Source organism: Typopeltis vanoorti, chromosome 19 (genome assembly GCF_054136105.1).
Source record: "Typopeltis vanoorti isolate ZY-2024b chromosome 19, IOZ_Tvanoo_1.0, whole genome shotgun sequence".
Lineage (NCBI taxonomy): Eukaryota > Metazoa > Arthropoda > Arachnida > Uropygi > Thelyphonidae > Typopeltis > Typopeltis vanoorti.
Genome location: NC_143567.1, coordinates 29,517,678 through 29,540,904, shown reverse-complemented (window position 1 = coordinate 29,540,904; position 23,227 = coordinate 29,517,678). Strand labels below are relative to the sequence as shown.

General features: G+C 33.8%; 1 protein-coding gene across 1 annotated transcript in view; it reads right to left on the bottom strand.

The window, feature by feature from the left end:
* IscU (Iron-sulfur cluster assembly enzyme) overlaps nt 1–23,227 on the bottom strand; it is a 76,999-nt gene that overhangs the window by 7,141 nt on the left and 46,631 nt on the right. Inside the window, exon 4 of the mRNA XM_090408995.1 lies at nt 9,484–9,562. Within this exon, the coding sequence (XP_090265121.1) occupies nt 9,484–9,562 (79 nt within the window). The remainder of the gene's footprint in view (nt 1–9,483; nt 9,563–23,227) is intronic.

The following is a 23,227-nucleotide window of genomic DNA, read 5'->3' as shown; positions in this document are numbered from 1 at the left end:
CCACATTCAGTCTCTCTGGCTGAATTAATCAATGGTTTCTTCAGGATTTGCCACTGAATCTCCAAGGTTTGGTTGCTATTCTCAAACTCTTTAATTTTTTTCTTCAATAATGTTTGTGTATTTTAGTCTACATTTTATATTTGAGAGCTGCTCAACTTTTATTCACTTTAAAACTTTCTTACATGTTTTTCTTTTCAGCATGAAATTCAATTTTATCCTGCTCAAGACTAAATTGTGATCACTTCTAATTTCAAATCCTCTGTACACTCTAGTGGCCTGTACCAGGGAGAAAACATCACTATTAACAATAACATAGTCAATGAGACTTTTCTTATTCCTTGCCTCTTCTCTCCATGTGAATTTGTGCACATTTTTATGTTGGAGCATTGTGTAAGTAATAACCAGTCCATGTCCTGAGCAGAAATCCAACAGGTATTTGCCATTATTATTAGCTTTGCTCTTTTCTCCAAATTTTCCCAAAATATTTTTGTATGTCTGACAATCATTTCCTACTCTGCTAATTAGATCCCCAATAAGGACCAACTTTTCCTTTTTCATTGTGTCAGTCACTTTCTCTAAAGCCTCAAGAAATTCATCCACTTCTACCTTATTAGAACATTCTTTGGGACCATAGGCACAAATAAGTCTCATTGTCCAGTTCCCTACATCACTCTACTTGATATTGCTTGCCTTTCAAGAAGATTAGCCTCATTTTGTGTTCAATACTACACCTTCATTTCCCTGATTGTCATTGCTTGAATATAACATTTTGTATTTATTGCTCAGAGAAATCTCACCATTTTTTTTGTCTTTTTTGTTTCAGTCACCCCTATTATGTCAATCTGGTACTTATCCAATTCCTCAGCTAGCTCTATTTCTTTGCCAATCAGGCTTCTTATGTTGATAGTATCGATCTTAAACTCTGGTGATGAGTTGGGGTGTGTTTTAGGATTTGTTTCAGTAGCTGACTTTTTGCTGTTCACCCTGGTTCCCTGGCAAAAACAATGGAGGCCTTGTTTAAATGGGTGACACCACAGTCGGCATGAAATTCTCTCATGTTGTACCATCATTTTATATTTTGATTTAAGCTAATAAGAATACAATTTGGTCAGCTAAATCCCAAATTGCCAGTCCATCCTCGTTCATTCAGTATTCAGGTAGATACCAAACAGGGTGTGGGGTGCTTAAGGGTCAAAACTGTATAACTGAGAGAAGACCTCCACATAGCCTTTAAAGGAATGCGGAGAACCAACCAGGGCTTCTGACCTAATGTCCAATCCTCACCTTCTCGTGGTGCACCCTGTTGGGTATCTACTTGGATACTGAACGAACGAGGATGGGCTGGCAATTTGGGATTTAGCCGACCAAATTGTATTCTTATTGGTTAAACCAAAATAAAAAATGATGGTACAACATGACAAAATTTCATGTTGGCTGGGGCGTCGCCCGGTTAAACAAGGCCCCCGTTGTTTTCGCCAGGGAATCAGGGCGAACAGCGAAAAGTCAGCTACTGGAACAAATCTGAAAACAAACCCCAACTCAACATCACCAGAGTTAAAGATCGGTACTATCAACATAAGAAGTCTGAATGGCAAAGAAATGGAGCTAGCTGAGGAATTAGATAAGTACCAGATCGACATAATAGGGGTGACTGAAACAAAAAAGGCCAAAACTGGTGAGATCTTTCTGAGCAATAAATACAAAATGTTATATTCAGGCAATGACAATCAAGGAAAAGAAGGAGTAGCCATAGTATTTCTAAAGCCATATATCAAAAAATTCCTCCACTTCTGTGGAGGAATTTTTTGAGGCTTTAGAAAAAGCAACTGACACAATGAAAAAGGAAAAGTTGGTCCTTGTTGGGGATCTAAATAGCAGAGTAGGAAATGATTGTGAGACATACAAAAATATTTTGGGAAAATTTGGAGAAAAGAGCAAAGCTAATAATAATGGCAAATACCTGTTGGATTTTTGCTCAGGACATGGACTGGTTATTACTAACACCATGTTCCAACATAAAAATGTGCACAAAATCACATAAGAGGCAAGGAATAAGAAAAGTCTCATTGACTATGTTATTGTTGATAGTGATGTTTTCTCCCTGGTGCAGGACACCAGAGTGTACAGAGGATTTGAAATTGGAAGTGATCACTATTTAGTCTTGGGCAGGATAAAATTGAATTTCATATTGAAAATAATAACATGTAAGAAAGTTTTAAAGCAAATAAAAGTTGAGCAGCTCTCAGATGTGAACTGTAGACTAAAATACACAAAGATTATTGAAGAAAAAATGAAAGAGTTTGAGAACAGGAATCAAACCTTGGAGATTCAGTGGCAAGCCTTGAAGAAAGCCCTGACTGATTAAGGTAGGGGCATGTGGTGAAGTTGTCTGCAAGGATAGAAAAATTAGAACTCCCTGGTGGACACAGGAATTTAAATAGGCAGTGAAGGAAAAGAAGAAAGCATATCAAAAGTTCTTGGCAAATAAGTCAGCCTGTGCTCTTAGAGAATACAGAGACAAATGCAAGAATGCTAAACACTGTGTAAAACTAGCCAAACAAATGTCATAGTAGGAATTTGGCAAGAATATAGAAAATAAATATCAACGTGGCAAAATATTCTGGAGGTTGTTGAAGAAGCTTAGGAATGGAGGAAAGAGTGCTGTAAAAGAAGTTAAAGATGATAAAGGTGACATGAAAACGGGAGAAAAAGATATCCTTGAAGTATTGAGTAATTACTTTGAAAAACTGCTAAATGAAACAAGCAGCGATGACAGCACAGTGGTAAAAAACACTGACCAGGCATGCAGTCAGGAATACATATTCATACTTGAAGTAGAAAAAGGCATCAAAGGCTTGAAATGTGGAAAGACAGCAGGAGTAGATGATATTTGATCAGAAATGTTGAAGTATGGTGGTCTAAAAGTCTTACAGTGGCTGCACTGCATAGTTCAGAAAACCTGGACAGAGGGACGAATTCCCGATGATTGGAGTAGAGCTATCATAGTACCCATATATAAATAGGGAAATAAAACTGAATGTGAGAATTACAGAGGTATTTCCCTACTGAGTGTTCCTTGCAAGATCTATGCAAGTGTACTTGAGAAACGGTTGAGAAGAATTGTGGAAGAAAAGCTGAGTGAAGAACAAGCTGGATTCAGGCCAAATAGAGGCTGTCATTATCAGATCTTCACTTTACGACAAATAGTCGAGAAAGCGTGGGAACATAACAAAGATCTGTATTTAAGTTTTGTCTATTTGGAAAAGGCATATGACAAGGTGCCAAGAGAGAAGCTATTCAATACGCTTCAGTTATATGGTGTCAATGGGTCATTATATCAAGCAATACTTAGTCTTTATTTGAGTTGTAAGTCAGCAGTTAGAATTGAAGGAAGTACAGGAAGATGGTTTAATGTTAAATCTGGTGTGAGACAAGGATGTACATTATCCCCTCTGTTATTCATTATCTATATGGATCACATTATGAAGGAAAGTGGTATTAAACATGATATCAAAATTGGAGACGTTAATGTCAGCTCTTTGCTTTATGCGGATGATGTTATACTTCTAAATAAATCTGCTACAAGTCTGCAAGATTCTCTGACTAAATTGAATAACTGTTGTAATAGATATGGTATGAAGGTCAGCAATAAAAAGACAAAGACAATGAAAATAGGTAGAATCGTTGAAAATGTCAACTGCATTGTGAACGGAGAACCTGTGGAACAAGTAAAACATTTCAGCTACTTAAGCACGATTTTTAGTGAAGATAGTAAATTAAATATAGAAATAGACAACAGAATCAACAAAGCTGGTATGGTGAGAAGTCAATTGAATAAATTCATATGGAATAAGAGAGAAATTAGTCGGAACACTAAATTAGCTGTATACAAGACAGTATTCAAACCAGTTTTAACATGGATCTGAGAGCAGGGTCAAAAGTAAAACACTTGACCAAAGACTAGAGACCACAGATATGAGAGTCCTGAGAAAGATTAGGGCATGAACAGATGGCATCAATGGCAATATCATATTAAAAATGAGGATATTAGGAAAGAACTTGACATTTCCAGCAACCAGGAATGCATTAGCAGAGCTAATCTCAGGTGGTATGGTCACTTAAACAGAATGGGTGACAAAGATTAGCAAAAACAAGTGTTCTCTGCCAGGTTGGCAGGAAAAAGATCCAGAGGAAGACCAAGATATAGGTGGATTGATACGGTACAAAGTGCCTTAGACCATAGAAATATAAGATCTGATAATGTTGGAGTCTTGACAAGTAACAGATTGATTTGGAGGAAAATTATAGATAGGAAGTTAGTAATGATGTAAATTTTTCATGTAGTACTATCATATCCTGTAAACCCCTTGAGGGTACATGGCAGGAATTTGATGATGTCCAAACAGGGTGCACCACGAGAAGGTGAGGACTGGACATTGGGTTAGAAGCCCTGATCGGTTCTCTGCATTCCTTTATGTGGAGGTCTCCTCTCAGTTATACAGCTTTGATCTTTAAGCACCCCACAGCAAAAATAAGTAGATTTTTGTTGATAGTAGAAAGAAAGAGACTTGTGTTAAAAAAAATTGTAAAAGTCATATTCAGTATGCTTAAGCATATCATATGTAACAACGGGGGGGGGGGGGGGGGGGATAGGCTTCTTTTTAGCTCAGTGTGAATACCTATATTGAAACCAATTTCCTATAACACTTCAATTTTGCAATATAAATGGTTATATGATTGGATATTATGAATCCATCATTATGTCAAAACCAAATATTTGAAACTTGCATTTAGTGTTGAGCAGGATAAAATTGAATTATGTTGAAAAGAAGAATGTGTAAGAAATTTTAAAGTGAATCAAAGTTGAGCAGCTCTAAAGTTCACCTCTGAAAGCTGCTCAACTTTGATTCACTTCGAGAAAAAAAAAAGTAAAAGAGATTGAAAAAAAGAACCAAAAATACAGAGAAAAATGTAAGAAAGCAAAGTATTCTTTGCTTTCTTACATTTTTACATTTCCCACTGTGGGTGGGAAAAGGGCCTAAATAATCCAGAAACTAAGTTCTTATTTTTATCACTTACCTAAGTGTGAGCAAACAACTTTGGCATGCAAAGAAACTTTGTGACTAGACTAATCCCAAGACATTTCATGTTTCCAGTGAGCAGGATGGTAGTCCTGGGCCGGGCAGTGGAATTTGTCTACTGTCTTAAAGGCATTCATGAACATTCATGCCTAATTGAGATTAAACCTATCACATGGCTTGTTGGTTGGGCATGTCTTTTGAAGAGCATTATATATATATATATATATATATATACACACACACACACACACACACACACTGTGTAAAACTTGCTAAACAAAAGTCATAGGAAGATTTGGTAAGACCATAAAAAATAAATATCAGGAAAGTGATAAAATATTCTGCAGGCTATTGAAAAAACTTAGAAATGAAAGAAAGATGATAAATGTGACATGAAAACTGAAGTTAAAGATATTTTAGATGTTGGGAGTAACTACACTTAAAGGAATGCAGTCAGGAATACACATCAATACCTGAAGTAGAAAAAAGCCATTAAAAATCTAAAATGTGGAAAGATAACTGGAGTAAATAATATTAAACCAGAAATGCTCAAATATGGAGAAATAAAAGTTTTGTAGCGGCTACACTGCACAGTTTCAAAAGGCTTGGTCAGAGGCCATATGAATTGTGCAGCAAATGAAGCAGCTCTCATAGTACCCATCTATAAAAACGGAAATAAAACTGCATGCAAGAATTAATGAGGAATTTCCCTACTGAGTGTTCCTGGTAATATTTATGCAATATACTTGAGAAATGGCTAAGAAAAATGCTGGAAGAGAGGTTGGAGAAGAATATCTGAATTCAGGCCAAATAGAGATTGTGAGGATCAAACATTCACTTTAAGACAAATAATGGAGAAGCTGAGAATATAACAGGGATCTGTATTTAAGTTTGTAGATCTAAAAAAAAGCATATGGCAAAGTGCCAGGAGAAAATCTGTTCAAATGTTAGCGTTACATAGCATGAATGGGATATTATATCTAAGTATAATGTCCCATTTATACTATATAAATGGGACATTATATCTAAGCATACTTATTCTATATTTGAGTTGTAAGACAGCAATTATAATTGAAGGAGGTACAGGAAGATGATTTTATGTTAAATCAGGTGTGAGACGAAGATGTCCATTATCTCCAGTTATTCATCACATTATGAAAAAAAGTGGTATTAAACCTGATATCAAAATTGAAGATATTAATCTTAGCTCTTTATTTTATGCAGATGATGTTATACTTCTACATAAATCCAGTACAATTATACAGAATTCTCAGACTAAATTGAATAACTGCTGTGATAAATTTGATATGAAAATCAACAATAAAAAGCCAAAGATAATGAAATTAGGTAGAAACATTGGAAACATCAATTGCATTCTGAATATAGTTGTACTATAGAACAAGTAAAACATTTCAGCTATTTAGGCACAATTTTTAGTGAAGATGTAAATTAAATATAGAAATAGAGTAGGATTAGCAAAGCTGGTATGGTAGGAAGTCAAATGAATAAATTTATATGGAATAACAGCAAAATTAGTCAAAACAATAAACTAGCTGTATACAAGACTGTTCAAGCCGATTTTAACTTATGGATCTAGAGTTCTGAGAAAGATTAAAGGAAACAGATGGCATCAGTGGCAGTATTATATTAAAAATGAAGATATTAGAAAATGACTTGAAAAATGAAAGCGCATGAGAATACAACCTTCAGCATCGAAGTTGCCTTGGCATGGTTTGCACTACTTAAAAAAGAGATGGGCTCTTACCAGGAGCCCATATTTTCATCTTTGTTAGTGCCATTGATTAAGGTTACACTAGTCTGATAACTGTTTTGAACTGTTGGTTCTCACCAGAGACTAAGCAAAAACTTTACAAGGATAAAATCTCCTTAATACCATAGCAATATTATGTCAGAAACTTGTATTTTGCATAAGTAAAACACTCAACCAGTCTAAGAATTATAATAATTAGCAGGGAAAGCCTGAAAGGCTTCAATATGGATGCACTGCTATGTACAAAGCCAAATTGAAACCTTCCATGTTCTCTTTCAATTATTTTAGGTACTGACCAAGAGTTTATGTAAAATACAGGTTTCTGATATGAGGTTATAACAGTACTGAGAAGAAGAATTTTGTCATTGTAAATTCCTGACTGATCTCCAATGAGAAATCAACAGTTCAAAACAGCTGTCAGGCCAGTAAAACTTTAATCAGTAGTACTAAAAGTACAGTAATCTACCATTTATCTGACTGCAGTGGGAAGGCAACGTGCTATTTTTCATTTTCTATTCTGTTTACTCTTTATTCCTAAACTTTCTGTTGCTGCTTTTGTCAGAATTTATTTCAGATTTTCTCATTCCTCTTCTGTTGTCATGTGATTGATGTATGGTATCTGTTTTTAAATCAGTGCATTTCTGATTGCCTAGTATGGGGATCTTGTAATGAAGAAATTTTGTAACTCAGTTGATAGTTATTTCCCCTTTTTTAGCCATTTGGGTTTAAATCGATTTTTACCAATACCATATAATAATGATCAAAGCTTAATTCAAAGCCTCATATAAATATACATCCTAGATGTATATAAATATACATCTAGGATTAACTCATTTTATCTGAATTAAGTAATTTAGAGCCACTTAATTCTAATTTACCAATTCTTTCCATATTAGATTTAGCATCTAATAATGCCACATGGCTAATGTGACATTATTTGATGTCACATTAACCATGTCTCTCTGGTATAGAGTTTTCAGACTACCTAACCTTGGTCCACCCATGGGACTAATGCAGTACAGGTTTACTACCTTCATGGATGAGATTCACATTAAATAAATATGCATGCATGTGCTGTTTATTATATATATATATATATATATATATATATATATATATATATATATATATATGTAATATCTTTTGTTTTGTTTTTGAGTATGCTTCAGATTCCTAAATGTTTTTGACTGCCTTAAGCTCTCACATACAGGTAAGACTGGAGCAACATATAATGATCTCTCAATTATCCAACATTCAAATGACTTCTGGTAAAAAATCATGTAGTTGTACCTTTACTTTTCATTTATCTGACTGTCAATTGCTTTCCTGCTCTGATTGGATAATGAAGGGATTACTGTACATTAACTTTAATAAAAGTTTGTTTAGTTATTGGAAATGCTTTTCACTTAAAAGTAGACTCATTGAGCTTTTTTTTTTTTTTTTAAAGCAACAATGATTACCAGATGGTGATTATTATTATTCAGGCCTCCATGGAGTCAAAAGACTCATCGTGGGAGGTCCTTTCTAAGAACATAAAGTCTGTCAAGACTCATCGAGGGGAGGTCCCCCCTAAGAAACACAAAGTCTATCATACCACTCCTTAAACTCATTGACCGTTCTCGCTCTCACCACTCCATCAGGCAAAGCATTCCACGGTTCAACCACCCTCCATGCAAAGAAACCACTCCTCACCCTCTTGCTCACAGTTTCCTTTCGTAACTTCCAGGGATGGCCTCTTGTCATCACTCCTTCCCACTGTTCAATCAAGCGAAAGAACATCCCAGTGTCAACCCTGTAACCACCTCTCAACAGTTTAAAAGTCTCAATCATATCACCTCTCCTTCTTCTATCCACCCAAACTCTGCAATCCACATTCCCTCAGCCAATCCTCATAACCAAAATTGTACAGTTCTGAAATCATCTATGTACCCTTTCCACAGTTAATTTATCCCCTTCAAATCCTGGGGACCAAATCTGAGAACAACAATCTAAGTGTGGTCTGATCAGAGACTTATACAACGGAATGATAACCCTTTTATCTCTGCAGGTCAGTGTCCTTCTCATAATTGCAGCAATCCTCTGTGTTACCTTCACCACCTTTGCAATATGTCCCCTAAATTTCAGGTTTCTATCAATCATCAACCCCAGATCTCATCTCCCCTACTTCCTCCAGTATAACTCCTCCCATAGAGTATGTAGCATCCCATCGATGTTTCCCAAACCTCAAGACCTTACATTTTGCTGCATTAAACTGACACCCCCCCCATTCATTTGCCCATCTATCTAGCTTATTCAAATCCACACATAAACATGAACTTTTATTTTTGCAAAAAATAAAATAAAGTAAAAAACAAACAAACTGTGCCTCAAAATGTACACTATTTACAGAGTAAATAGTGTACATTTACTCTGTAAATAGCACAATAGTGTACTACACATAATCTGTATGATCAGCACAGGCACACACTATTAGTATCATAACTTCTCCCATCTCTCAGGAAAGGCATCACTCTATGGTGAAAATGCCGATAGTTATCACAGAATAGAAACGTGAATTATTGTATATGTATTTAGCAAACTACCACTTGTCAGTTTTACATGAATAAATAACTAGGATGTCATTCAACTTACTTGAACAATGTAGTTTCACAGGAGGTAAATTAAGTTCTTTTGCTATATCAGTATTCTTGATTGTAAGAGCTTCATTTACCTTGGGGAAAATAAAACATGTCATTAACTGTAAAATACCATATATTATAAAACAAAAGAAAATGAAAATAGGAAAATATAAATCTCAATGATCATTTTATCTTCTACATTGTGATAAAAAATGTTCATTAAGTTTCCAGTTTTTTGGGCCCTAATACATACTCTGATGAGAAAGGCATTTCCATAATACAACTCATCTGAGAAGCATAATGGTAGCCTTAAAAGAAACCGGAATTCATTAATAGTAAACTAGATAAGATACCAAGAAATTATATACTTGGTTTAATCCATTATCCAAGTGTAAGCAAACAAATTTTGGCCCTGAAGTATCTTTCAGGACTAAGGCAACTCTTGGCAAAGGTGGTATAACTTCTCATCACTTGCCTTAGTATCCCATAATGCAAAGCACATCTCCTTGCAGACATGTATAATGCTATGCATTAAGGGAAGGGCCACTACTCATTATGGGAGATACTAAGACAAGGAGTGATGAGAGCTTTATCCATCTTTACCACGAGTTTCCTCAGTCCTGAAGATACTTCAAGTGCAAACTTTGTTTGCTTATACTTGGATAAAGGATTAAACTAAATTTATTATAGTCAAAATATTCAAAAATATTCAAAAAATTCTCAAAAGTTAAAGCAAATTTTGATAAAACCACTTCACTTTAATCGTTGAATATAATGATACAGGGATTATAGCCTTCTCACCGACCCGAATTGCTAACAAAATTAAAATGAATTTTAATTAAAGTTAAAATTTATTTGAACTAAAGTTTAAAAAATTCTTGCATTTTACAAGTTACTAAATTCTTAGTAACTTGTAAAAATTATTAAAAAATTTTACAAGTGGAACTATCTAGGAAAATAAAAGAAACTCAAGATAGATTCTTATTATTTTCTGAATTCTTTTCTTATTTTCTCAAGATGAGAAAATAAGAAAAGAATTCAGAAATAATTAGAACATTTAATATAAGTATTCAAAAAATAACATCTTTACAAAATAACAGAAAATAAATTAAATTACATAAATATATTTGATATTTTTTTTATTAAAATTTTAAGGTTTTTGATTTCATATTCACAAAATTAGAAATAATGGTCTTAACGTCTAATTCCACACATATATCATTTTCAATAGCTATTAATGGCAAACTAACAAGCCTTTTTTGTGACATACTTGTTCTTAAGAATGCTTTAATTAATTTCAACTTGGAAAAGGAACGTTCACCACTCGCTACACTAAAGGTAAGGTTAATAGTATTCTTAAAGCAATTGAAAAGTTAGGGAAAGATAAATTATTGGACACAATAAAATTAAGAATATCGAAAGGGTTTTGAATATTTAAATTATCCTTCCGAAAAATATCCCGGAAAGCATATAACTCGCCATATAGTTCTATTGCATTTAAGTCTTTATTGTCGCCGTTCTTCAAGAGAATCTCTAAATCATCACAATTTTTTTGTAAATCTTCGTTATTAATTTGTAGTAATCTATACAAGAAATTGAAATTATCATAATATGTTTTTAGTTGTTCAAAACGTTCTATTAACAAACACTTTGCAACATCTCAAAGTGTATAAAACACATTCACTTTAAATTTATCTTCTGGCGATTGTGGGGTTTCGTCATGATGCTCGTAGTCAAATTGTCGTGTCTTCTTTCATCATCGAACTTCCGTACCAGTTTTAAATTCTTGTTCACCATCCACCTCTTCACTCAATTCTTTTGCCGTTTTCAGAACTTCTTTAAAATTTGTATCTGATTGATACTCTTGTAAGAATATTTTTAAGTTTGCGATAGATTCTAAAGCAAGTGTAATGTTCATATTTTTGTCTTGAAGCATTTTACTCACAGGATTTATTCTGTTAAGTAAATCATGTCAAGTTATAAGAGAGCAAATAAATTTGTAGTGCTTTATTTTAGCACATAATGATTGTGCTTCATGCTGAGTTTCTTTATTAAAATTTTCATTATTTAAAATTTTAAAAAGTGTATCGTAAATTTCTCCTAACTGATATCGTAGAGGGTGGATTGCATTAATTTTACTTTCCCCATCGCATTATGGATGGCTGTTTCAATGTTAATTTTTTACGAACTTTAAAAGGATTGCTCAATGTTTGTAAGAGAATGAAAAGAAATTGTATATTTCTTGAATAATTGCAAAGAAACTAATTGTATCTGCATTCACTTTGGCTGCATCATTAATGATTAAATTTAGAGTATGAGCAGCACATGCTCATAGTCTAAATGTAAAAAGCTCGAGGATTTTTGTTCAAAAGCAAATTTTGGAGTCCATATTTTTTCTCTTTCATATTTGCCCCATTGTCATACCCTTGACCTTGCATGTCTTCAATGGGAATGTTCCATTTTTCCAGTTGTTCCATTATTGTTGCACAAAAACCACGTCCTGTGGAATCTGATATATCTGCAAAACCTAAAAACTTTTCCCTGATCTTGACAATTCCATTGTCACAGGAAACAAAGTGAATAATAATGGTCATTTGTTCTGTTTTACTTGCATCAGGTGTGCAGTCTAAAATTATGGAATAATATTTAGATTTTCGAATTGATAATAAAATTGCATTACTTAAAGTTTCCAATATTTCATTTTGACTGTCTTTACTCAAATAGTGTACTCTATTATTTCATTGTATGGCCCTTTCAACATGATTTTCCATAACAGGATTAAACTTCGCAAACCGTTCAACTAATTTTAAAAAATTGCCATTATTCCTTTCATATAATTTATCAGACGATCCGCAAAAAGCTAAATTTTGGCTACCAAGGAATTTTATAATTTCAATCAAGCATTCTAAAACACTCGTCCAATGTTTCTTTTCCATTTCATACATGCTTTGAGTCTGGCAATCAATAGTAGTTTTGTTTTTTAAATTTTCATCAAGTTCCTTCCATTTTAAGAAATTTTTCATGCGAGTTAAACTAGTCTCATGTCTATGCAAAGTTGTACTTACATTTCTCCAATCGTTATAACCTTCTACAAGACTACTTGATTCAGTAGGTGCGAAAAGTTTGTAACAAAAACAAAAAACAGAATTTAAAGTTTCGGAATAAACGAGCCACGTTCTTGGCACAAGCTCCCCATTTTCCATTTTTCTATTATAATACGTGTCGCCAAATTTACGACCATATGTATCTCTGGGATGTATTATATTTTTCTTTTGAACAGGCCCCATTTCAATTAAAACAACTCATAATTTTTCATCAATATTTTCCCCATTCACCAGGATCTTCTAAATTTATAGGGACTAACAATGTGTTAATTTCGTGGTCAACTACAACTAAATCTTCTCCCAACTGTTTTTCACTTAAATCATGTGTCTTGTTATCTTGTTCAATAGTTGCAATAGTACTTTCATGAAAACTGGATGATTTACACGGTTCTTCAACTCTGATTTCTGATGTATCGAGTTGGTTACAATCTGCATCAGAATATTTTAACAAATTTATTAAGAGCCCCAGTTTGTTTCTTAATATCTGCTTTTTTCGCAGCATGATGCTTACGATTTTGTGCACCGGATAACTTTTTTTTAAATTTTTGATTCCATTTCTATTTTATACCCACAAGAAATTATTGCACAACACGGCACAGAAACGAAATAATAGTCTGCACTGCGCTACTGCCAGTAGCTTACTGAGATGCGTACCGTATGACTTGGTTAACTAGCAACAAATGTTTTGTACGAAAATTTGTTTCTGTGCATAAAAACCGTTCACCATTTCACTTTAGATAGACTGCAGTAGACACAACATTCTGTAGGCAAGCATTTAGCCTGCTCTCACTGCAAAATTGTAAACAGCCGGCTGATTAAAGATATACAAAAATATACAATTTTTTAAAATTTTTATTTGGTGTATCTGGCCTTATTTTAATATTGATCATTCTAAGAATTTTTTGTTTTTATGATAAAAATTTTGTTTCTTAAAAATGAACTTATGAACCGTGCCCCTTGAGGTGGTGGCACCCATATGCCCGTTTCTGCCGGCCCTGGCCACATATAACTACCCATAGGAGAAGAAACTGTGCCATAACACAGTATTTTAGTTGAAAAAGCCTGTAATAAAAAAAAGGGCAGATGAATGGTATTAAAGAAATTTTTTTTAATGTGTATTCCAATAAAAGGTTGTAAATCCATCATAAATTATACTATGAGTGGGATAAATCAGATAACTGGGAAACCCTGATCTGCCAGACCAAACATGGAGCACACTTTTAACCCACTTCAGGTCTCAGTCTCCAAATAAACAGTTTCACATCAGACAACGAAAATTATACCATAATCAATTATGTTGTTTCAATGTTTATGTGTCTGTGTGTATAACAAGACCTTAATTTCAATCTAAGTACCAGTTGACAATGCTAATTTAAAACTGTACTATTCAACAGAAGATATAAAATATAAATATCATGAAAACTGCAAAATGTGCTGAAGACTACTCACAACACAGCAAAGAGTAACACAACAGGAATCATAGATGGTCAAGACCAAACTGAAAATAAGGATATTCCAGATATCTGGAATTAATTATTTTCAAAAATTATTAAACAAGAGAACTAGTAAGAAACAATGGCAACGAATAGAGCAATACAGACATGACTACATCTAATATCATAGGTAAAAAAAATCTATCAGAAATCCAAATGTGAAAGATAGCTGGAAGAGATGATGTTCAATAAAAAAATGCTCAAAATATGGGAGATATATGATGTATAAAATTTTTACAAGGCTACACAACCTAGTTCAGAAGTTTGAATGCTAAATTGGAATAAAGCTTTCATTTGTAATTCTTGTATTCATATTCACGAAATTCCCCTAAAAAATCTCATCGTCAAATTCATGATATGCATCCAAAGAGTATACAGGATACCGTGGTAGTACTACATTAAGTTTTTATTATTATTAACCCCCTAATATATAAGATTTTATTTTATATTAACATAAAAATCATCTGAAACCTTATTTCATATCACTCCTAACTGTAAACAATATCAAAAAATAGTAAGGTGATGGGATCATAATCCCATTGTAAAAGGGTGGTGTAAAGACTGATGTGTCTAACTAACAACCTATCAGTATTTTTGGAATGACTATGAAGATTTTAGAGAAGTTGATAAGCACAAGAATAGAAATGGATGGACAAACAAGATATACTTCGCAAGGAATAACATGGGTTTGTTAAAGGAGGTCATGTCTGAGCAATTCACTCATTTTATGATAATGTTACAACTGAGTTGGATAAAAGGAATGTACAACAATCCCTTGATTAATGCACCTAATGAATTCTTTAAAACAGGCACATTAATCAAAAATACACTAATCGAATATTGTAACCTATGGGAAAATGTATAATTCGTTCCTCAGATTTCTTTTTTGACCCTTAAGTTTTTTTTTTTATAAAAGAATTAGGGTATGTCTCAGGGCCTAGTTAAAGGAAAACCATGAAGCTGAAAGACAATAAAGCATATTCAGAATATAAATTTATTATTCTGCTTCTTAACAGAGAATTGAGCTAATGTAGTTTGGCAGGCATTTTGTTTCTTTTTTTAAAACAACTATTGCCTCTGCTGCAAATTTTACTGGTTCTCACTTCACCAGGGTTGGTCTCTAAGCATCGCTGCTTAAAAACTTTGATTGTACGAAAACTATTTTCAAATTGTTTCTGTGAAACCTCTTTGGGCTTGTCAGTGATTAAATTTTCTTCATATTCTTCAGGATCTTCCTGCTGTGCATCTAAATTTAGCAGATCAGAATCACTCAACTTCTCAAAATGAGATTTAATCAACTTAGATTCATTTGAAAAGCCTCTAAAATCATTTGCACAATGTGGAAGAATGTGCTTCCTAAAGGCGCGCATATGCTAGCAGTAATTTCATTCGACTTTGCGACTTTATAACCAGGCCGAGATTTCTCTGATTTGGCTAGAAAAGTCTTGGAAGGCATTCACTCCCAAAAAAAGACCGGTTTCATTGACATTAAATATTTGTTGATCACAATAGTCCCCCTTCTTACAGAATTTTCTTCAAAATCTCTGGATATCTCCTTATCTGCACTTGCAGCTTCGCCTGTGATTATAACATTATGTAGGCTATTTCTCTTTTTGAAATGCTCAAATCACCCAGCAATAGTATGGAATTCTTTTTCTTTTCCATCATTGATAGCTCTTTCTTTCAAGGTTGCAAAGAGGTTTAATGTTAAATTTAAGAGATTTAATAAGGCCAGTGTTTAGCGGGATCTGTTTTTGGTTACAATCTTCGATCCATGTAAAAAGAAGTCTCTCTAATTCAATCATTATAATACTTTGATTTCGAGTGCATGCATGATGAATTTGAAGCAGCTTTACCTTTCTCTTTGTACTCAGCAGTTGATTCACCCATTTTTGTGTTCTTGTCCTATCTCTGCTCTGGACTCGCGTTGTCTATTTTTCTTTATTATTTCAAGTTTTTCTTCCAATCAGATTACTTTTCGAATCATTTTCACACTTCTATTTTTTGCTTACTAATTCTTTTACTCATGATTAAAGGTTAGGAAAATAATTTAAAATAAAAAAGTAAGGAAAACAATTGTACAAGATATGATCAGCAAATGCTATGTAAAGATGACAAATTTTGGCTGTAAATTTGGAACATAGTGTACATGGAAATAGTGTAGTATGCCATTAAAAAATAAGTTTGTAAAATGTTTCAAATCAGTAACTAAATTATTTCATCCTGGTGAGTGATTTTTTTAAAATAGTTAGCCATAAAAAATATATAGATCGAAGATTTTTTAAATCTGTAATATTTATTTTTAAGATGTATATAGGAGCACTAATCGAATTTGGGTACCGAAAAAAAACGATACCCTAATCGAATTTGGGTACCGAAAAAAAATGACGCATTAATCGAAAATGCACTAATCGGGGCGCATTAATCGAGGGATTGCTGTACATGCTATGATAATGTTGAACTTTGCCGAAGTATTTGATAAGATGGGACTGAAATATAAACTACTGGCTGGCTTGGATAAGTGAGTGGCTGATGACAGGTATCAGAAAGCGATATATGGGGGGGGGGGGGGGCATGGATCTGCATGGGGGCATGGGGCAAGGTAACCAATGATGTGCCCCAGAAACCAGTCTTTGAACCACTATTTAATCTATATATTAATAATATTGAGAAGGATCATCAACTGTTTGCTAATGATGCAAAGAGAGGCAAGGCAATCAGGGATACTATTGATGTACACATTTATAGGGTGATTTGAAAGGATAATAAGTATGAGCAAATGATCATGGTTTGTCAGCTGAATATTAATAAATGTAAAGTTATGCACTTTAACATAATGAGATATCCAACATATTACCACATATTATATTTGTGGTATTATGCTTGGAGTAACTGATGAATCTAGAAATCTTGGATTATGGTGGACAGGAAGTTGAAGTTCAAGGGTCACAGCAAAAAATTGCAAATACAACTCAGAGGATAACCCCAATGTTGAAATGAACATTGACTGTAAGGATACAGAAGTCATTTTGTCTCTTTACACGACCACAATATGACTGCAAATGGACTATTGTGTGTGTGCGTGCGTGTGTGTGTGTGTGTGTGTGTAGATTTGGTCTCGAGTTAAAGGGATAAAGCCGTGGAAAGAAAAGTTACAAAGATGATATCAAAATTATAGTATGTAGATTACAAGGATAGATTAAGATTATGCGAACTGCAGACAGTAGTACACAGGAGAAGATGTATGTGATATGATAGAGGTCTATAAACTTCTGAGCAGGCATTATAGGATAACGGTTGATAAAATTTTTCATTATATGGAAGGTGGGGAGAGGACAAGAGGGCATCTGTTGAAGTTAAGTTTATCGTGTAATTAAGAAAGGGGTGAGAGCTAGCTTTTTCTCTCACAGAACTGTGTGAGAGTGCAACAGGTTTGCCTGTTGAAGTAGTGAGGGCATCTAGTGCGAGTAATTTTAAAAGAAGGTATGACAGCTGGTGTGGATGATATATGACCTCCCTCAATGAGTCCTTGACTCCCTGGATGCCTAATAATAACAATAATAATAATAATAATAAAACATTTAGTTTTATTATTGTATTCAAATACATGACTCCTATAAATATTTTTTCTTGAATATTCTGTATTAAGTAATTTCAGAATTACTTAATACAGAACATTACTTAATACTTAAAAACAAAATCACTGTTTATTTTTTCAAATATTAACATGTAGAATATTTTGCATAGATGTTTTAATTAATGAAATGAAAAAGTATTTTTCATAATATATTGAAAAGAATATCAAGTAAGGAAAAAAAATGACTGTTTTCCTACAGTGAAACTACTAAAAAAACACTATTTTTTTTCAGAGTGTGAGAGAGAAAAAGATTGTTGACAAAGGAAGTAAGGGTATTTACGCATGGAGAAGAACACTGACAGGAATTATGTTGGAAGTTTTTCTACTTGGTTATACTATAAATTAAAGATACCAAGAAATTATATAAAGGTATCCCTTGCTTAGCACGGTTTTGATTATCGCGGCAAAATTAATTGCGCAATCCCTTGATATACGTGGCAAGAGTTTTGATTAACGCACCTTTAACCCCGAGGAGCTCGCAGCTGATCTGACAGATACAAGCAAAATGTTTAATATAAATATTTTTACACAATTCACTGTATAGCTTTGAGGTCATGAGTAGCTGTGCATTCACATGTTACGAGTGATATTCCGCACTGTTTTTTGCTGTCAGTTTGGTTTAACATATTATGTAAAGGTTTGTGATATTTGACAGTAAACTGTATCTGAGAGATACCGTGACCTCCGATGTCAGTATAGTATGGTTTAGTTTTTTGTTATTCCTTGTTTAATAATTTTTAGATTGTAACTAAAAATAAATAAACCATTATGCATTACAATAGAGAGCCAAAGCTTATCATACATGTCCTCTAGGAGATGTGCTTTACATTTATGGAAAATACTAACCAAAGTGATCTGGAGCTTACTCCACCTTTACTACGAGTTGCCCATAAGGTTATTTATGCTTGCATCTGCCGAAACTTTTAGTTTCTATATATTCGGCACGAAATTCTAGTAGTTTCTCTATTCGGCTTTAAAATAATGTTGGATTCAATATCCACTTAATTTGTACCATCATGTATTATATTTGCAGTGTTTTTTTCTTTATGTTTTATTGCTTGTTTGTTGAAGTGTGGAAAGTCATTTTGCTTGTTATTGTAGAATTTATGTCGATAAGAAAAAAAAAAACTAAAACTGCTCAAACGACTCTTGCTAACTTCTTTTGATAAAAAAAATTGCAGTAAATAATGTAGGTACAAGCATTTATTAAACATTTACTTTGAATTCATTTTTTATCTTTCCTAAAAGAGTACCACATAAAACGAATTATTAATACAGTAATCGATCATGGACGAATTTTAATTTTTACCACTGATTATTAGATTTGATTAACGCAATTTTGATATATGCGGTAACATTGAGGGATTAATTAACTGCATTAATCGAGGGATACCCATACTTGGTTTAATCCTTTAGGAAGGATCCACCAAGTGGAAAAACTTTCTCTGATCCAGAGTATCTTCAGGGCATAGCTAGGGATGGAGGGGGGGGGGGGGGCAGTCCACCCTGGGCAGCACTTTGAACCTTATCCTATACATCGTTTTGACTTTTTGTAGTATTTTTGATGTGTGTTGAGAGGGGCGGCAAACTCAGGGACTGCCCCAGGTGGGAAAAGCTCTAGCAACGCCACTGAGTATTTTATTAATAAGGTGTGACACCTTTTCGCTACTCATATATGAAAATATGAGTTCTACATTACTTCAACCTTGGTATCGCCTTTGGGTCTGGCTCCCACTGATGAGACCTCAATAAAGGTCGAAACCGGTCTGGGTAGTAACCCTTCCCATAATGCATAGTATTATGCATGCTCACAAGGAGATGAGCTTTGCATTATGGGATACTAAGGCAAGTGATGTGAAGTCATTAGTTTCTTTATATGAGTTGCCCCAGTCCTGAAAATAGTTCAGGCGCAAACTTGTTTGCTTACACTTGGATAAAGGATTAAACCAATATATAATTTCTTGGTATCTTTAATTTACTGACAGGAATTAATTGTGAAATTCTCCAATTAGTGAATTTCTAAACATCTACAATACTGTACCTCATGCTATAATTAGCAGCATAAGGTACAGTGCTATAGATGCTTAGAAATTATTTCTCTAAAAAATAACAGTACTTATTTCTGCCCATGCAAGAGGCAGAAATAAGTAGTTATTTTTTAGAGAACACACTCAAAATCTGCAATCAGTAAAATGCTTTTAAATCAGAACATGTTTAAAAACAGACAATTCTCTAGACAGTGTGCATTTCATGAATATTTATTCAATACTTACTACCTTAATTATTCATAAACCCTCATTTCTACCATTCATCTTTTATGCAAAATTACATACAATATTGATAAATGATTATCCATGTTAGAATTATAATTAGAAAACACTAATTCTTGATTGAATAATTTTAATGTACAAACATTTCTAATATATTTCACTGCAACATGTATTATTAAAGTGGCCAGGAATTAAATTTAATTAATACTGTTGTTTACATCTTAGCACAGAAGGCTCCAAAACAAATTATTTCCTTTTTTCATTTAACTTGTAGCACCAAATGAGTGAACCATTCCATGGAATAAATAATCTCCAGTGCTCAGCAAAGACTATTTTTTGCAATTATAAGAGATTTATTTTTGAGAGGCAACAACAGTAATCTGTATCTTCTGATGAATAGTAATGTGTTCAGCAGATACTATACTTGTTTTCTCACTTCTCCTAATTAATCATGACTATCTCATTCCATGTGTGGATGAACCAAAATATTCATTTTTATTGTTTTCAGAATTACAAGATATGATTTCGTGAATTGCATAGAATTCAGGAAATCATTCTCTTTGGAAGGATAATATAAGGTAACAATGAATATTATTTGTATCAAGAAGAAAAATAGCAAGTATACCTGCTATTTTATACTATACATATAAGCATACCATACTACACACACACACACACACACACACACACACACACACTATAAGCATAAATAGCAGTAACATGAAATGTGACAGAAAAAAGTTACATTGAGTATATGAAACATAACTAATGTAGATAGAAAAGAAATTAAAATGCACAATAAACTGCATTCAAAAAATGATGACTTGAATACTAAAAATTTGCACAATTTTATGGCTATAGGCAATTAATGGGAAATTTTCAGTACCGAGACCAATATTTCTAACCATATATAAATTAATATGAGTTCAATGTTGCAAAATGTAAGGTTTTAAATTTTGGAAAACAAAGATGGGATGCAGCATTTATGCTTGGTGAGGATATATTGTTGGAGGTGGAAGAAATAAGAGATCTAGGGGTGATAGTGGATAAGGATCTGAAATTTAGGGCACACATAGCCAAAATTGTGAAGACAACACAAAGACAACATCAATGTCCTCTGCATCATTCGCAGAATGATGCGGAGGACATTGACGTTAGAAGTAGGGAGATTCTTGTTCCGTTGTATAAGGCTTTGATTAGGCCACACATGGACTATTTATTATGCCCAGATCCGGTCACCCGATTTTCAGAAGTATGAAGAGATGTTGGAAAGGGGTCAAATTGACTAAGGTAGTTTCTGACCTCTGGAATGTCAAGTATGAGGAAAGATTGAGAAGATGCAACTTGCAGAGTCTGGTGGATAAGAGGAAGAGGGGAGATATAATAGAGAGCTACAAGTTATTAAGGGGATGTTATAGGATCAATGGTGGAGAGGTTCTACAGAAAATGTGGGAGATCGGGGGAGAACCAGAGGCCATCTGTGGAAACTATATAAAGAGGGTATGAGTAGGGGAGTGAGGGGCAGGTTTTTTTCGTGCAAAGTTGTGAATAATTGGAATGCCTTGCCTGAGAGTGTGGTGTCTGCAAGGAGTTTGAATGTGTTCAAGGCATGGTATGATGAGCTGTGTGTGTGTGATAAAAGGACCTCCCAGATGAGTCTGACTCCATGAGGTCTTGGGGTAATAATAATAATAATAATAATATATTAAATAATATAAATGTTTAATTTATTGTTTAATATATAAGACAAATGAACACCCAACCAGAAGATTCCAACACCTACATAGCCTTAGATCCCAGAAAGCACATACATAATAAAACTGACTTATTCAAAGTTACTTGATTAGTCAGAAGAATTTAAAAAATCTCTAAGATCAAAACATCCTTAGCTCCAAGAATTGATGGAGCACCAAAAAATCCACAAACAGGATATTCTATTACATCTTGTTGTAAACGAAAGAGATTCCTCAACCTCAAACTTGGCAAAGTATCTGTCAAATCTGGTATCTCCACACATAGGAAACACAGAATCATGTGTGAAGAATAGCTTACATTTTATTGAAAGGGTCAAGGATTTAATATAGAATCTTCAGACAGTTTAGATGTTGTCAGTCTGTTCAGCAATGTCTCTGTGGATGACACAGCAGATCTTCAAAACCTTTTTTTTCCCACTAGACAGACTATTCAGACACTGCATGGAAAACACTTTCTTCACATTTCAGGATAAACATTGGAAACAAACAGGACTGGCCATAGGTTCCCCCTCCCCTCTCCCAACCACCTTCCAGTCTTAGCAAATCTCTTTATGGAGAATTTCAAAAAGAATGCTAATGGAAATTATCACAAAAAAAACTTCGTTGGAAACTTAATTTAAAGATTATCTGAACAGCTTGCACCCAAACATAAAATTCAGTCTCGACAAGAACTGGAAGATGACAAAAAAATATCATTCCTTAACATCCTTCTTGAAGTAAATGAAGAAGAAAAAAAGACTGAACTTTTCAGTATACAGAAAATCTACAGAAAATGGAAAACTTTTCCATGATGCTTCATACCAGCATCCATTACAAAAGATAGGCATGATTAAAGCATCATGAGATAAGCCAACATTTCCAGTACGTCAAAAAAAAATGGAGTGAAGAACTGCACTACCTGAGATATACTCTTACCCTCAATAGTATGAATTGAAAACAATTAACAAAATTCTTAATATACTCCGATAGCTCTTTACATAAAAAAGATTTCAAGAATACAAATTACATTACCTTACCTCAAGAATGTGTACAGACAAAGTTGCAATGTTGCTTTGTGATTACAATATTAAAGTGGCTTTTTGTCAATGTATAAGATCTCAGGTTCTTATATCCACCAAAACATCCATATCATCCCATGACAAATTGCTCTTATGGCATTTGCTATGTAGGCCAGACCAGAAAGTCTGGGGAGATTCATATGTCTGAACATGTAAAAGACATTGAAAAAAGAGGACAGCATAAATCAGGATTAGCCTTCCACACAACAAACACAGGCCACCAATAGAAATGCCATATGCTGATCATAAAAGTTTTAAAAGAAAGTTTAAAGAAGCCTTAGAGATGCTCTGAATTACTGTACATAATAAAAACCAAGGCGTATCCTACACCAAGTTTGGCCTGCTCTCATCAAAAATCTAACAACCGTGGACCTAGGATATGACGTATCATTCCACAGAACATTACAGCAACATCTAGAATCGTTCCAATGCATACAGAGT